This window comes from Heloderma suspectum, chromosome 2 (assembly GCF_057233095.1).
Source record: "Heloderma suspectum isolate Gila_16-S chromosome 2, 16-S_ref, whole genome shotgun sequence".
In the NCBI taxonomy this organism is placed as follows: domain Eukaryota; kingdom Metazoa; phylum Chordata; class Lepidosauria; order Squamata; family Helodermatidae; genus Heloderma; species Heloderma suspectum.
The window spans coordinates 280984970-280999282 of NC_139459.1; the positions used below are offsets into that span (position 1 = coordinate 280984970).

The 14313-nt window shown below is 47.8% G+C and overlaps 1 protein-coding gene and 1 non-coding gene across 2 annotated transcripts in view; one reads left to right on the plus strand and one right to left on the minus strand.

Moving 5' to 3' along the window:
- Positions 1-14313, plus strand: part of SEMA3B (semaphorin 3B) — a 65525-nt gene that overhangs the window by 26197 nt on the left and 25015 nt on the right. The window contains exons 3-4 of the mRNA XM_084839600.1: positions 7319-7476; positions 9831-9893. Of these exons, the coding sequence (XP_084695726.1) occupies positions 7319-7476; positions 9831-9893 (221 nt within the window). The remainder of the gene's footprint in view (positions 1-7318; positions 7477-9830; positions 9894-14313) is intronic.
- TRNAA-CGC (transfer RNA alanine (anticodon CGC)) lies at positions 5663-5737 on the minus strand. The gene has a single exon. It is a non-coding gene; the product is annotated as a tRNA-Ala (tRNA).

Sequence of the window (14313 nt, forward strand, 5' to 3'; positions counted from 1 at the left end):
GCGTGCTTCCTTTGTCCTAAGACACAAGTAATCATTACTTAGACTGAGAGAGTCATGTAGACCGATGCATGTTGCCCGATGATCCAAATTATAATTTGGGACAGCCCGTTTCTCGTTCGTGCTATGGGCAAGGAAGTGTAGGGTGTCTAGAAAGGCAAAATCTATTGGTGTGAATTTGGAGTAACTCTGTTTTTGTAACAGTGGAGTGAAAACTGGGATCCTGCTCCTATTCACACTCATGTAAAGCTGGAGACCGAGTTGCCTTAAGTTAGCAACAGCATCTCTGATTTATTTGCTGGTATCATTGACCTGGTCTCATATGTTGTGGATATGTTTCTTTCCAGTTTAGGAAAGAGATGTATAAAAATAACTTGAGGCCGATACAATTATGAACACTTTGACAAAAGCCAAAATAGAACATTTGTTCACTTCCATGTAATGCCACAGGTTAAGTGGTGATATTAATACTCCACGTGTTTAAAATGAATAGGAAGAATTTGACAAAGGTTTGATCATGGGCAACAGTACTTTAAAAAGGACTAGACAAATTACAACTGCACTTTAAAAAGGACTAGACTAATTAATGGACAACAGAAGTATTAATCACTGTTCACCAAAATGCTCAGAATTTATAGCTCAGGAGTGGACGAACTTAATTTTTGCATAGTCTACTTATGCATTATTTTTCTTAGCTAGAATCCTTCTGATTCACCCTGTGTTTCAAATGTATGAAGCAGGCGTGCATGCTCAGTATCTCTTAACATTAAAGCATAACTATTCAGTGCGAAGTGTTCCCGAATATGCACCCTTGCTTAATAAGAAGTGTCTTGCTGGTCTACCTAATTTAGCAGTCTTTCTAACAATTCCAGCAGCCAAGAAGTGCTAGATGGTTGACTGAAAGTTGCCCCACAGTCCACTGGTGGACTACAGTCTACCTTCAGCTAGGCAGAATGGTCAGAGATGATGGAAGTTGTAGTCCATAACATCTGAAGGATGCCACACTGGGAATGGCAGCTTTAAAGTATCTGGAACCATTTTAGAGATTACATAGGCTGATAGTATGACCTGTAAAGGGTGTTCTTATGCAGAATAAGATGGGAAAGCATCTCTATCTAAAAGGGGAAGAAACAAGAAACCAGTTGTGTCATGCACTCATGTATAATTTCATGCTGGGATGGATAAGGGAAAGTCATCTAGTTTGTTGGCTTGTCATTAGTTTGTTGGCTTTTGATCCTCCAGATGTTTTGGCCCACAACTCCCATCATCACTCACCATTGGCTATGCTGGCTAGGGCTGATGGCAGTTGTAGACCAAAACAGCTGGAGACCCTACCCCTGCTTTACAAGTCCCTAGTTTCTGAGCCCATACTACACACTGCCCAATTTTCAAATGTTTCCCTACAAGCATGAGCCTTTCTTTACTAAAGTGTTACATTTCTCAGGTGTATCAGATTTGGTGGTATAGTCCATGGACATTCTACCAAAGTGCTGTCATTCATTTTGGTAGAGTTCTTTTAATCACTTTGCTTTACAATGCCAAAGCAGTGTAAACGTATTAAGAACCAGTCTGGAGTAGTATTAGATGTTTCTACCACCGGTGATGGTGGGGCAGTGGTCTGAATTGCTAGTGCAGGTGTGACCTTTAGGGAAATTTCTGCTGGGCTGTATCTTCTCTCCCAAACACCACCATGGTGCTTTCTTATCTTCTGGCAACTGGCCAAACCTAGTGACATGTTGGATAATCTAGTGACATGTCACCCAGATTCATCTTTTGGGTGATTTCACAATTAACTGGGCAGCTGCTTTAGGTTGCTCAGTTACCCTGTCCAAAGTCAGGACTGGATTGCTCATGGCCAAGTCCTTTGGCAAAATGGCCATGTGGATTTCTGAGGAAGGAGCTGAGGGAAAGAAATGTCGCCCATCTGGAAAGGGAAACATGCTGTGTATGGGAAGAAGCAACAATGCAAGCAGACGTGATGTTTAGGTGATATGCTCCTTCCATGCACATGCTTCTCCTGGAGCATTCTGGGAATGTTTGTCCCAACCAAGGCCACTTGGAGAGTATTAGCTATTCCCTTTTACTCCAGAAACTTGTTGGTGATATTTATATGCAACCAAATCCAGGCTGGCCTTGCCAGATATCACCATGACACCTCAGCCACAAAAGGGTAGTAATTGCTGTCACTGAACACTTTTTTATTACTCAGGTGGGTCAGAAGCCTGAGGAACAACTGGCTTAATTACTCTGGCTAGAAAAATCTATCTCACTTTGCCCTTGAGGCAACCAACCCAGTGCCATCCCTGTTCTTAAACCAATAGCAGAAGCAAAGCAGCAAGGCTTTGTGGGTAGGCAAGCTGTTTCCAGGGTAACCCCAGAACAGAATGTTTATGTTTACAAAGACCTGTTTTATTTCCCAGAAGCAGAAAATCATAAAGAGTTTAGGGAACTGAGAAAAAGAACTGTTGGCGTCTCTGATCCATTGTAGAATCCCTTTTTGCTCATCTTCAGTTGTTAAATGGGCCAGTTTCTGTGCTGTACATGTGATAACGAGATTGGGAGCTCTGGTGACACACCTTGGCAATCATTGCCTTGAGGTTCTACAGCCTTCCCCCACCAGGTGCCCTCCAGATGCATTGGACTGGAACTCGCATAACCATTGGCTATGTTGGCTGGGGATGATGGGAGTTATAGTCCCAACTCATATGGAGGGCACCAGGTTGGGGGAGGCTGCTTTAACCTATGTGGAACTGAACCCATGGCTTTTTGCCAGAGTGTGCTGCATCAGTGCTCAAATCAAGGGGGAGAGGGCAGGGAGAGCACCCCCCTTTCTGTGTGAGCTTTAGGTACTGTTTTTAGAAGAGTACCTAAAGGGAAATCATGCCTACTTGTGGCATGATTTGGCTTAAATTAGGGAGATCCAGCAGATTGGGCTTGTGGATTTCATTCCTTCCCTTTACCCTGTATTTGAGCACTGTGGGTGAGTCTAAAGATTGGTTGGACTAAGCGTGAAGAGACAGATGGATCATCTTCCCGCATGTTGTTGAGTCTGGCCATACCCTCCCTGCACTATAGATGATCCATGTCATGGCACCACCATTGCTCTAGAGCTAATGCTGATGATCTGTAGTGGGAAAGGAGGGACTATGTCCAGCCCATTTATCCCCACCCCACCCCTAAAATATTTGAAAACTGGAGGCTGGAATTTTCAGTCAAAAGCAGTGGAGGCTGGTGGCTCCGATTTCGGTGGAGCTATGAATTCGTTCTGGGTTTCAGTCAGAACCAGCCAGAACCCTCAAGGATCTAGCCAAGGTGCTACACCCAGTCCCCAAAACAGGTTCAGCACATTAGGTAGCCCCTTTAGCATTCTGGCTGGTTCTGACTGGAACCCAAAACGGATTCATAGCCCCACCGAAATCAGAGCCACCAGCCTCCATTGTCCAAAAGCAATTGTGATCCTACATGCTCCATTTTGAAATATGCTGCTTTAATCAACCCTGGAAAATGTGTGCACCGAGACCCGCCCCAACACTTCCTTGCAATGGAGAAGTCAAAGTGTGCCCTTCCCCATTAACGTGTATTATTTTAAAGCTGTTGTTCCCTATAAAGCTCCTGTGGGTGATACCAAAAGCAGGGAGGGCCCATCCGATCAGCTTATTGAGGGTCCATGCGATTGGAAACCTATTCATGAGAGGGCCCTATGGCTCTCCCTTTTCTCCCTCCCAGCCACCCTCTTGTACCAGCTCCCCCTCTCTCTGTGCTCTTTCCATCCTCTGCCCCCTGCCCTGAGTCTGAGGAGGAGCCTTTCTGGAGGTGAAATGTAAACATGTGCATGGGTGCCTTGTGGGCTAGCCAGGTGCAGAGCATCGCGCCCACTTGTATGCAAAGAGAAACAGACGCATAGATTCTTAAGGTCAAAGTCAATGAGCTCATTCAAGTCCTGTTTGCACTGGGGCACACCGCTGTCCCGATGGGCTTTCGCTGATAAATGCCAGGGCATGAGAATGCAGAATGAAGCTTACTTTCGAATTAGGAATGGCAGGGGGGAAATGGCAGGACAGCAGGACTTTTGCCCCCGTGAAGACTGTGCTCGCAAACTGACTGTGCTCTGTTCTGCAGTTTGCTGCAGGCCCTGGGGCTCTGGTGCACACAAGGAGCTCCCCAGCATGCAAGGGCTGCCCTGCTCGCTTCAGCATGAGGTGTGGGAGGGGAGAAGCTCCACGTACACCATGCATACCCAATAGGGTGGCATGCTGAGCTGCAGTCTCTGAGCCTATAGTGTGAAGCAGGAGTGGGCAACCTGTGGCCCGCAGGCTGCATGCGGACTCCACTGGCCTTTTTTGCGGTCCCCATGCCGCCCCACCATTATGCCGCCAAATTTGCCTGTGATATTTGGTGGTGGAGCAACAGCACAAAAAAAAAAAAAAGTCTTTAAAACAAGGTGTGTGTTGAGCGCAAACTTTGCAGTCAAGCAAAATCACCCCCCCAGAAGCCTGTTTTAAAGCAAAATGTCAGGGGTTATTTGCCACTGCCAAGCCACCAAATTTCAGTGACAAATTTTGAGGTGAGCTAACAAGAGGTGGGGGAGCAGTGGGGGGGCAACACAGCCCCTGACCCCCAGAAGTTGCCCACTCCTGGTGTAATGGCCTATGTGAGCAGTTCAGCATGGGCAAGGTACAATCAGAAGGTAATTTCAACTGAAAAATAAGCACCTTGCCCTAGGCCAAGTGCTTGTGAGCAATTGCTCTTCACTCGTAGGCAATGGACCTGCTGGGAGATTAATGTCATACAGCTGCTATTGAGGCTGGTAATCTGTTAAAGCAATGACCAGTTTCTTTTGCGCTCTCTGAACTGAACTGGATATGGCTTTCATTATTTCCCCCTGCCTTTCTTGACATTTTGGTTCAGTCCTAGCAAAAAACTGTTTTTGTTTAAAGGTGATAGGGCAGGAAGGGCAGCCTTGTATTTAACAGCTCGCCTATGGTGACCAGGAATTCAACATAGGTGAGTAAGTGGGTGAGCAGAGGAGGGATGAATCACTCTGTCTTCTGCCAGCCTACTTGGTTTCCATGCTAGCCACAAAGGAAAGAAAGCCCCTTCCTCTGCACCCAGAACTGAAATGCAGTAGTGGGTTGGCATAGAGGGATGGAACGCTCTGCCAGTCCCCTTGTTACAAGCCTTTTTTAAAAAAAAACCTAGCCTGCTCAGAGGAAGCATGGACATGCAGGTTACTAGCCTCTTAGCAGGCTAGCATTATTTTTGTTGTTGTTGCCGGTAATAACTTTTGTGGGCTTCTTTACAAGGCTGCAAGTAGGGGCATGAAAGTCCACAGCCAGGTAAGGCAAGGTGGCTACTCTAAGCTAGGCAAGTTCAGACTCTTCTGCCCTCTGTGGTCCAACCAGAAACAGAGAACACACCACAGGGAAGGAGGGAGATGGCATGGAGAGGCCAGGAAGAAATGCTGGTGCTGCTGGACCAGGAGGATGATGGTGATCAAAACCAAGCACGCTCAAGCCAATGGGGCCAATCAGGCCGTGACTTCCATAGGAACCTAGGAAGCTGCCTTTTACTGAGTCAGACCTTGATCCATCTAGCCTGGTATTGCTGACACCGAGTCTGGCAGTAATTCTCCAGGGTTTCAGGCAGAAGTTTTTCCAGCCCTACCTGGAGATGCCGGGGATTGAACCCGGGGCCTTCTGCATGCGAAGCAGATGCTCTACCACTGAGCTATGGCCCCTCCTGTGGACATTGCGCAGCCCATGCACCCAACATGGGTAACAGCTCATTAGCGGGTGGATTGCTCCCCTCCCAGCCGCTTTCTTTCACTTCTCCACAATGGCTTATTTGTCTGTGCTGCTGAAAGCAGATTAGGCTCTGGGCATAGAGAAAGGGCCCTTTCTCTGCACAGAAGCCTGTTGTGCTGGGAGATTAATGTCACGTTGCTGCTGTTGAGGCTGATAACCTGTTAAAGCTGGTGGGACAGATCAGGGGTGGGGGTGTCTGACACAGGCCAGAAATTGGATCTGGGGTAGGGTGGGGAGACAAAACCAACCGAACCTCCTGCAGGCCCAGCTGACTCCCAGCTAGCCGCCTGAATGGTGCACAGCTGGAGCAGGTCCTTCACCAGCCTCAGGCTTGCAAGTGTCATACGGGAGTCTTGGGATCATGGCCGCCGCTGCCCATGTTTCGAAGCGGCAGCAACCACCCACTGGAGGTCAGAGGCTGCATGTCGGCCTTCTAAGATCCACAGTGGATAAGGGGTGTGTTCCATGCTGTGCAGTGGGCACTGGGGGCAATTCAGTTTTGGGGCTGCATGTGTGTGTGTGTGTGTGTGAGGGGGGGTGTTTATTTTTAATTTAGAAACTCATCTTCCATGCTAGGCAATGAGGAAGCTTCATTGCACCCTTCTTAAAATAAGTGAACAGAATAGGTTGACCAGTTTGTGTTCTGTGTGAGAGACAGCATCCTTACAATCCACCCCCGCTTGAATTTTGAAGGCCTGTGCCAGTCAAAGATATCGGGCTTCCCCCTCAGCATATGTGCTGACAGAAGTATTACGGCCGCATTACCCTAAGAGGCCAGCTGTGTTGAGTGCAGCAGAACTACAGGGACTTAGCGCTGCTCTACGAAACTTGCCATCCGAATAAACAAAAGGGAGCAAAGAGGCCTAGAGAGGGGCCTTGAGTTGGCCAAGGTCACATAAAGGTCATCTGTAGAGCCCCAACTTCGAAGCTGGTATACCAGTGTCCCAGCTGCACCATTTGTCTGGGAGATTTTTGTACTGGTTGTTTAGATGGCAGAGCACTTTACAGGGTAAATTGCCATGTAGCCAGCCAGTCATCTTCTTAAGTCTGCTTATCTCTGAGGGAAGGATATCCATCTCTTACCCTTTCCCCACGGACTTGGTGGTCAAGCCACAGAATGGGGCTACTGTATCCATCACAGTACATGAATGTTAGCAGAGAAATTTGCACAAGGACATTCACTTTATTGTATAGATCTGCATGACTCTTGGAAGGCATATATGGGAATGGTCACCTTTAACAGTCTTCAGTGCTGTTTGTTTGTTTTTAATAATTATGACTCTTTTCCTTTCTGTTCCTGCATACTAGGTGCTTTGTAATCGTACAAAACAGTTTTACAAAAGAGTAATTTGTAATGGTTTTCATTTCGTTGAATTGGCTTGTGCTGCGCTTAGTTTGCTCCAGCTGATTCTCTCTGACTTGGCTTGAAGAATGGAAATGGAGTTGTGCAACGCACAGTCTCCTTCGGGACTGCGATTGTCATTCAGCCTCCTTCTCACCTTTTTCTTTCTCTGCAGACCTGTGGATGCGCCATGGATTGCGCACCTATGAGTTGGAGCGCTCCTGCTGCTATGACTCGCTGCTGCTGGATGAAGAGAGAGGACGACTTTTCGTGGGTGGGAAAAACTACCTGGCCTCATTGAGCCTAGACAACATCAGCAAGCATGACAAGAAGGTAACGTGTCTCTGTAGTGCCATGAAGAAGTATTTGGTCCAGAGTACTTGTCTGATTTCAAGGAGCAGGGGTGAGGCAGAAATCTCCCCTGAAGATTGGAATCATCTTCAAGGGGTGGACAAATTGTAAGCATTTTCATCTTACCTTTAAATACAAGACGGCCAAGGGTTTCCCCTCTTTTTCATTCTTCTTTTTTTCAGTAACAAAAAAAGTATTGTTGCTGTTTCAAGTGGATGCTTAGCTGCTCTGAATAGCCCAGCCATCTTTCTGACACAGACTGCTCTCGGAGTGGTCCAAGCCATGCCATAGCATCCTTGCCAGGGTCATTCTTAGAGGGGGAGAAATTTGGCTGCCCCTGTGGTGGCCACTTATTTAAAGGTGAGACAAAAATTCTTAAAATTTACCCACCCACCCCAAAAATCTACAAATATCCCTCCAACCCCCTTTCAGGAGTGTTGAATGATCCCAGGAAAGTTGGCTGTGGGGGAAGAGGGTGGATATTTGGCCTAGCTTAAAAAAGCAGGCCTGGGCTCCTGGGTTTCTGTGTTCCCTCTCAAACGCAAAATCCAGTGTTAGTCTATTGTAGCAAAACAACAACAGCAGCAGCATCTTGCGGCACCTTAAAGACTAACACATTTATTACAGTATAAGCTTCCACGGACTGCAGTCCACTTCTGATGAAGTGATCTGTAGTCCATGAAAGCTTGCATCATAATAAATATATTAGTCTTTAAGGCGTGACAAGACTGTGTGGTTTAATCTCAAAACCTTGACTGTAAACCACTCTGGAAATACAGTGTTCAAGGGCAGTACAGAAATGTTTTAAATAAATCAATAAGAACACTGAGTTATTATGTTCCCTCTCTGCTCTGGAGCCTTTAGTGGCTCCTTTTTCCATCAGAAGGGCCCTTCTGCTTGTCATGACAACAGGTCCTGCGTTCCAGACTCCTCTGCGAAATCTTATAGAATGAACCTCCCTGTTTAATGAAGTAGGACAGAGGGTGGGTTGAGTCCATCGATACCCTCATGGCTGGGCTGAAGGTGGAAGCTGTATTTCCAGCTCAGCAGGAGATGCAATGGAGCCACCTCCAACCCTCGGCTCCTAGAGCATTTGCTTTTCTTGGCTGGTGCGGCTGGAAGGCGGCAGAACGTGGCTCTCTGCTCTGCCGTCTGCGACTTTGCCATGAGGCACATCTCCCAATGAGCCGCCTGAGCTTATGAGTCAGGCTTGACTTCTGCAACATGAACAAAGCTTGGTGTCCTGGCAAAGAACCTGCGGGCTGCCCCGCGGCTGCAGTGCCTATGTGCGGGTGCACCGTTGCTCCCCTTTGCAGGGCTGGCACGGGGCTGAGAGGATGCAGCACGAGGGCGGAGTGCTGGTGAGCAAGCACCAGCGGCTGCTCTGCACCAGCGGGCTGTGGTCCTTGGTACCGTGGCTCATTGGACCAAAGTTCAGCGCGTTGCCTCCTCTTGAGGGGAGCACTGAGTTCAGGTGAACTCCCTCGAAATGGGGGCCGGAGTAGTGGAGCACACGGTTTACAGGCTTCATCGGAGGCCCTGCTGCATGTCCCGTTGCCAAAAGAGACTCACATGTTGAGAATGTGGGGCAGGGCCTTTTCTAGGGCAGCACCCCAGTAATGGAACTCCCTCCCTAGGGAGATTAGCCCCTTCATCGCTCAGTTTCCAGCGAGTGCTAAAGACACTCCTATTCCGCTCAGCATTCGTTAGTTTTTAATAAGGGGCTGAAGCTGGTTTTACTTTTCTAAATGCTTTATTTGCTCTGGGTTGTATCCAATATTAGTCCTACATAGAGTAGATCCATTGAAATGAATGGGACTTAAGTTCATCATGGCTAACTTAATTATGTCCCATTCCTTTCAATGGGTCTACTCTAAGCAGGACTAACATTGGATACAACCTCATATTCTCAGTCTTCGTTATTGTCTACATTGATTTAATACTTGCGTTGTAGAACCCCTTAAGGGCCGTGTGGCTGAAATGCAGCCTATGAATATTTTAATGAACAAATAAATAAAAGATCCAAGCAAATCCAAGCACCAGCTGAGTCGTCCTCTTGGAATGTTGACTTTGCAGTTCATCAGCAGCAGACCTAGTGCTCGCCGCAGCCTTTGTACACTGTTCCACGCCCCACCCAAGAAAATGCTCAGGGTTGAAATAGCAGGGAGACCGTGGCCCATGATGAAGGGGAGCCAGCAGCAGCAATTCAGCCGGGGATCTTTACTGCCAGAGCTTTTACAGCGTTTGGCTAACTTCAAGTGTGATGAATGACTAAACTAGAAGACCTTTGTTTTGAAGAGCTTTCCTAACGATCTGCCTCATCTTTGCTCCCACAGATTTACTGGCCGGCGCCTGTGGAATGGAGGGAAGAATGCAACTGGGCAGGCAAAGACATCAATGTAAGTGACCCATCTGGATGGGAAGGGGATGGAGACACCCTCCCCCATAAGTTAGCCAGGGCACCGAGGGAAGGGGATGAGAAGCATTAGAAAACGTGATGTGGGTGGGTTGCTTCCAGAGTGAGCAGCCCACAGAGCCTTCGCTCCGTCGTATGATGGGACTGTGATGTGCTGAGAGAGAGACTGAAACTCTAGCTTGGGGCCTCCTAATTCACCCATGACCCTTCATTGCTGTTAAGAATCTGTTGAGCATCTCGCAGGAACGCGTGCCCTTCCTCAGAAAACTGTTTTCCCGGTCCCCAGCCTTGCAAGCAGCACTATCAGGTCCCAGCCCTGTGAGGCCTCCATGAGGGCTGGGAGTCCTGTCACCGCGGAGGGACTGGTCGGGGCACTTAGAGATGCCTGCTTAGCTGTGACCCATCCTGACCTTCCAGGAGATAAGACGAGGGTTCCCACCGTTTTGGCAGGAGCAGAGATGAAGCAGGACCCCGTCAGATTTCACCCCTTGATAACTGTGGGTCAGCAGCAGGAAGGGTCTCAGGCACCTTGGCCATAACTCTTACAGGTTGTTCAGGGAGGGAGCAGCTCTGGGTCAAGCCTGAAATAGGAGCTCTCTGAGCGGCTGTGGTTTCTCTAACCCAGCTTTGGTGGGCAATCTGGAATGGCCATCTTCCTCCAAACTGGCCTGATGAGCTTGGTGGTTGGTGTGAGGAAAAGTGTTCTCCTTGAGCATGGGCGGGCAACTTGTGGCGCTCCAGATGTTTTGGCCTACAACCATTGTCTATACTGGCTAAGGCTGATGGGAGTTGTAGTCCAAAACATCTTCAGGGCAACATGTTGCCTACCCCTGTTCTTGAGGTTGTTTGGCGCAGTTTAGAGAAGACAAGGGGACACGCTACCTCCCCAAATAAGTACCCCCCTTAGATATTTGCTGGTCTCTTGTCTGTAATACTGGTCCAGGCCCTGGATCTGCATTATATGTAATCCTTCCCCAACTCTGTTCCCTCCAGATGCTTTGGATTACAATTCCAAGCATTCCTCACCCCTGGGCCATGCTGACTGGGGCTGATGGGAGTTGGAGTTCAAAACACCTGGAGGGCAGCATGTTGGGGAAGGTTGTTCTAGATGCATGGGAGGGTGTAGGCAAGGACTGCTCTGATCCAAGTAAAAATGAGAAGGATGTAGGGTTTGAGGGTTTTGTGGCTAAGACTGTGGGCACATCCAGATGGCTGTAATTTAGGGGAATTCCATGTGCTATTTCAGTGCTTCTGATCCCCACAGTTCAGAGTCCATGCTTTAGCCCACTCCAGTTTGCACAGTTGCTGGGGTTGCTGGGAGAGAAATGTGGCCTGTGCTGTTCACATGGTTGGCCTCCCCCATTCATCACATGGAGGCTCAAGCAGAAGAGAGATGTAGCCTTTTCCCGACGCACTTCCGTCCCTGGCAGCCTGGGAAACTGTGGTGTGATGTGCTGCTGTGAATTGCTGTTGGCACTTTGACCCAGTACAGAAACCCATGAAAAAGTGTGATGTGGTCATGATTACTTCATTGCCATGGTTAATTATTTGTTTGATGGGCAATAGCCAAGAGCAGGGAAAGAGTGCTCAGAGGCATAGGGACACTGTGGTATTATTTATTTAATTGATGTTATTTATTTGTTTAATAGATTTATATAGCACTGTCCATATTTAAAAATATCCTAAGTGGTTATCCTACCTTTCCGCCAAAAAATGGCACTCAAGGTGGCTAACAATAAAATCGAGATTAAAAACAACATCTTCATTAAAACATAACATAAAATGCAATTAAAAATGCAACAATAAAAGAAATGAACAGAACCAACCAATTGCTGCTGTTAGCAGTGCTTCCACTCTGAGCAAGGCAAAGGAAATATTAGGAACATAGGAAGCTGCTTTATACCATGTTGGACCATTGGTCCATCTAGCCCAGTATTGTCTCCACCAGGGCTGGGGAACTTCAGATGTTTTGGCCTGCAACTCCTATGAGCCCCAGCCAGCATGGTCACTGGTGATGGATGATAGAAATTGTGGCCCAACAACATCTGGAGGGCCACAGCTTCCGCAGCCCTAGTCTAGAGCCTTTCTACACGAGGCTTTTATTGTGTGCTTGTGCTTCCTCACTCATGATAGCTTGTGGATCCTTAACATGACATCGTCATCCTCCAGGGCCTCTCCCGTTCTCTCTAACCATTATAGTGTTGCTGTGTTTTTTTTAACAAGAAAAGCCTGATATATCTGCGAATGGCAGCATGAAACATTGGTGTGCTTGTGCAATTGTGCTATACCACAGCACCACCTAGTGGTTGTGTAATGGAACGTATAGAAAGGCAGAGAAAGAAAAAAACCCAGAAAAAAATACGTGTAAAGGAACCGATTTTAATACTGCAAAGAATCTGGAAGCAGAAGGCTCAGTAAAGGTGCGGGTTAAAAGCTTTATGTAGAAAAGCCCCTAGGCTGAGTTCAGTTCACTTTATTATGTGGTCACACACCCATTAGGCCATAGACAGAGTATCAGTGGCTCTCCGGGGTTTCAGGGAAGGGTCCTTCCCAGCCCTACCTGGGAGATTCCTGGGACTGAATCTGGGACCTTTTGCATGCAAAGCAGGTGCTCTGCCCTTTTGCTACAGCCCTTATTCTGTATAGAGGAAACTGTGGCCTAGAGAGAGGAAGCATTTGTCCAAGATTGCTGGGGCGAAGGATTTTCAGCAATGCCGTCCCAATTGCAAAGATCTTGGGGTGGGGGTAGGCAGCCAGGAACAGGGTCGTCAGAAGAGCTGCCTCATGTTGCATCACTCCTGTTTAAAACAGAAACAATCTGTAGTGGTGCTGCTCTCCCGTGCCAGCTGAAGTTCAACAGAGCAGTCTGACCCTGCAGAGATATCCCCACTGATTCATGGACAGGGCCAATAATTGAGGCAACTTGTCCTCCCTGGTTTTTGTTTTGGACACGAGCTTTGCCGACCAGGCTCCTGGGAGCAAAATTAGATTGCAAGGCGGTCTGGAGAGCAGCTGGCCAGAAAGCTCAGGCTTCCGGCTGAGGAGAGGCATTAGCGAGACATTTCTCTCTGCTGCGATGGAGCCGTTTCTCTTTTTTTCTCCCCCTGTCAGCGGTTCTCGATATTCAGCCTGCTTTATCCATCAGGGCTAAAGGGCAGGAAAACAAAGAGTCCTAAGGTTGTTTGTCTTCCTGGGCTAACTCAAGAGTGATGATGGGGATGTGACAACCCCAGGCCTGTTTACTCAAGACCTGCCCTGCAATGGGTGGGTGGGATGCTCTACAAATGGGTTGGACTCTGGAGAGGGTGTGTGTGTGTGTGTGTGTGTGTGTAAGAGAGAGAGAGAGAGAGAGGGGTGGGGTGGGGTGGGGAGGGGAGGGAGGGCACGCTCTCCATCACAACTAAATGAATCTTAAAAGTACCAAAATCCAGCACTTCTAGCTACATCTATGTGACATCTACACCTGTATGTACATCGGCTACATATATGCTATGTCCATATGCTATATATGTATGCTATATGTAGATCTATATCTACATGTACATCTACTTCTGTATGTATATTCTACATGCTACATGTATATGGACATGTGTGTGTGTGTGCGAGAGAGAGACAGAGAGGGGGAGAGATTGAGAGAGAGAACTCGAGCATCCTCCCCCATCACAACTAAATGAACTTTAACAGTACCAAAATCCAGCGCACCTTGAGCTACATCAGCTTATTGTCCCCTCTCCATAGCAGAGTAAATTCCTAATCAGCAGTAGTTCTCTATGAAACAAATTGGATTTGAATTACGGGAATGAAAATCGGACCCCATTTGTTTCCTCTCCATTTGAAAGCAGCAGCACAGTTCCGTGCTGAGAGCAAATCTGCAAAGAATGGGAGTAAATAATGGAGAAATTCCCTTTTGTTGTGCAAATGATCTGGAAGCAAGCCAATTAGCATTAGACTAGAGCAAAAATCCCAATGTATCTTTAGCTGTGAAAAAGAGCATGTGTCCTGTGCATAAGCACAGACTCCCGTAGGGGCTGGTAGCCTGGTGCAGGCTCTAGAGAAGAGGCATCCTGGCTTTTAAGGGGACTGGGAAAGGGTCCAGTCTCTTTGGAGCTTGGCCTTCTTGATGGTTGTAGCTCATGTAAATTCACTGACGTCACAGCCTAGGTTAGGCATTACTGGAACATAAGCTAGGAGACTTGGCTCTCCATCTGAATAAGAATGTAAATTAAGAGAGGGACACAGGGCTGGAGCTAAGAGGCCAGCAACAGCAAGGTCTCGGGATATGAGCGGGGGCACACAGTGGAAGTGAGGGGGAGCGAATGTGGCAGATCTGGGATTAGCAGAAGTGGAGGAGGACTAGGGTGTATTTTGCAGTGGGGAGAGAGAAGGTGGCCCAGCCGTGCCCT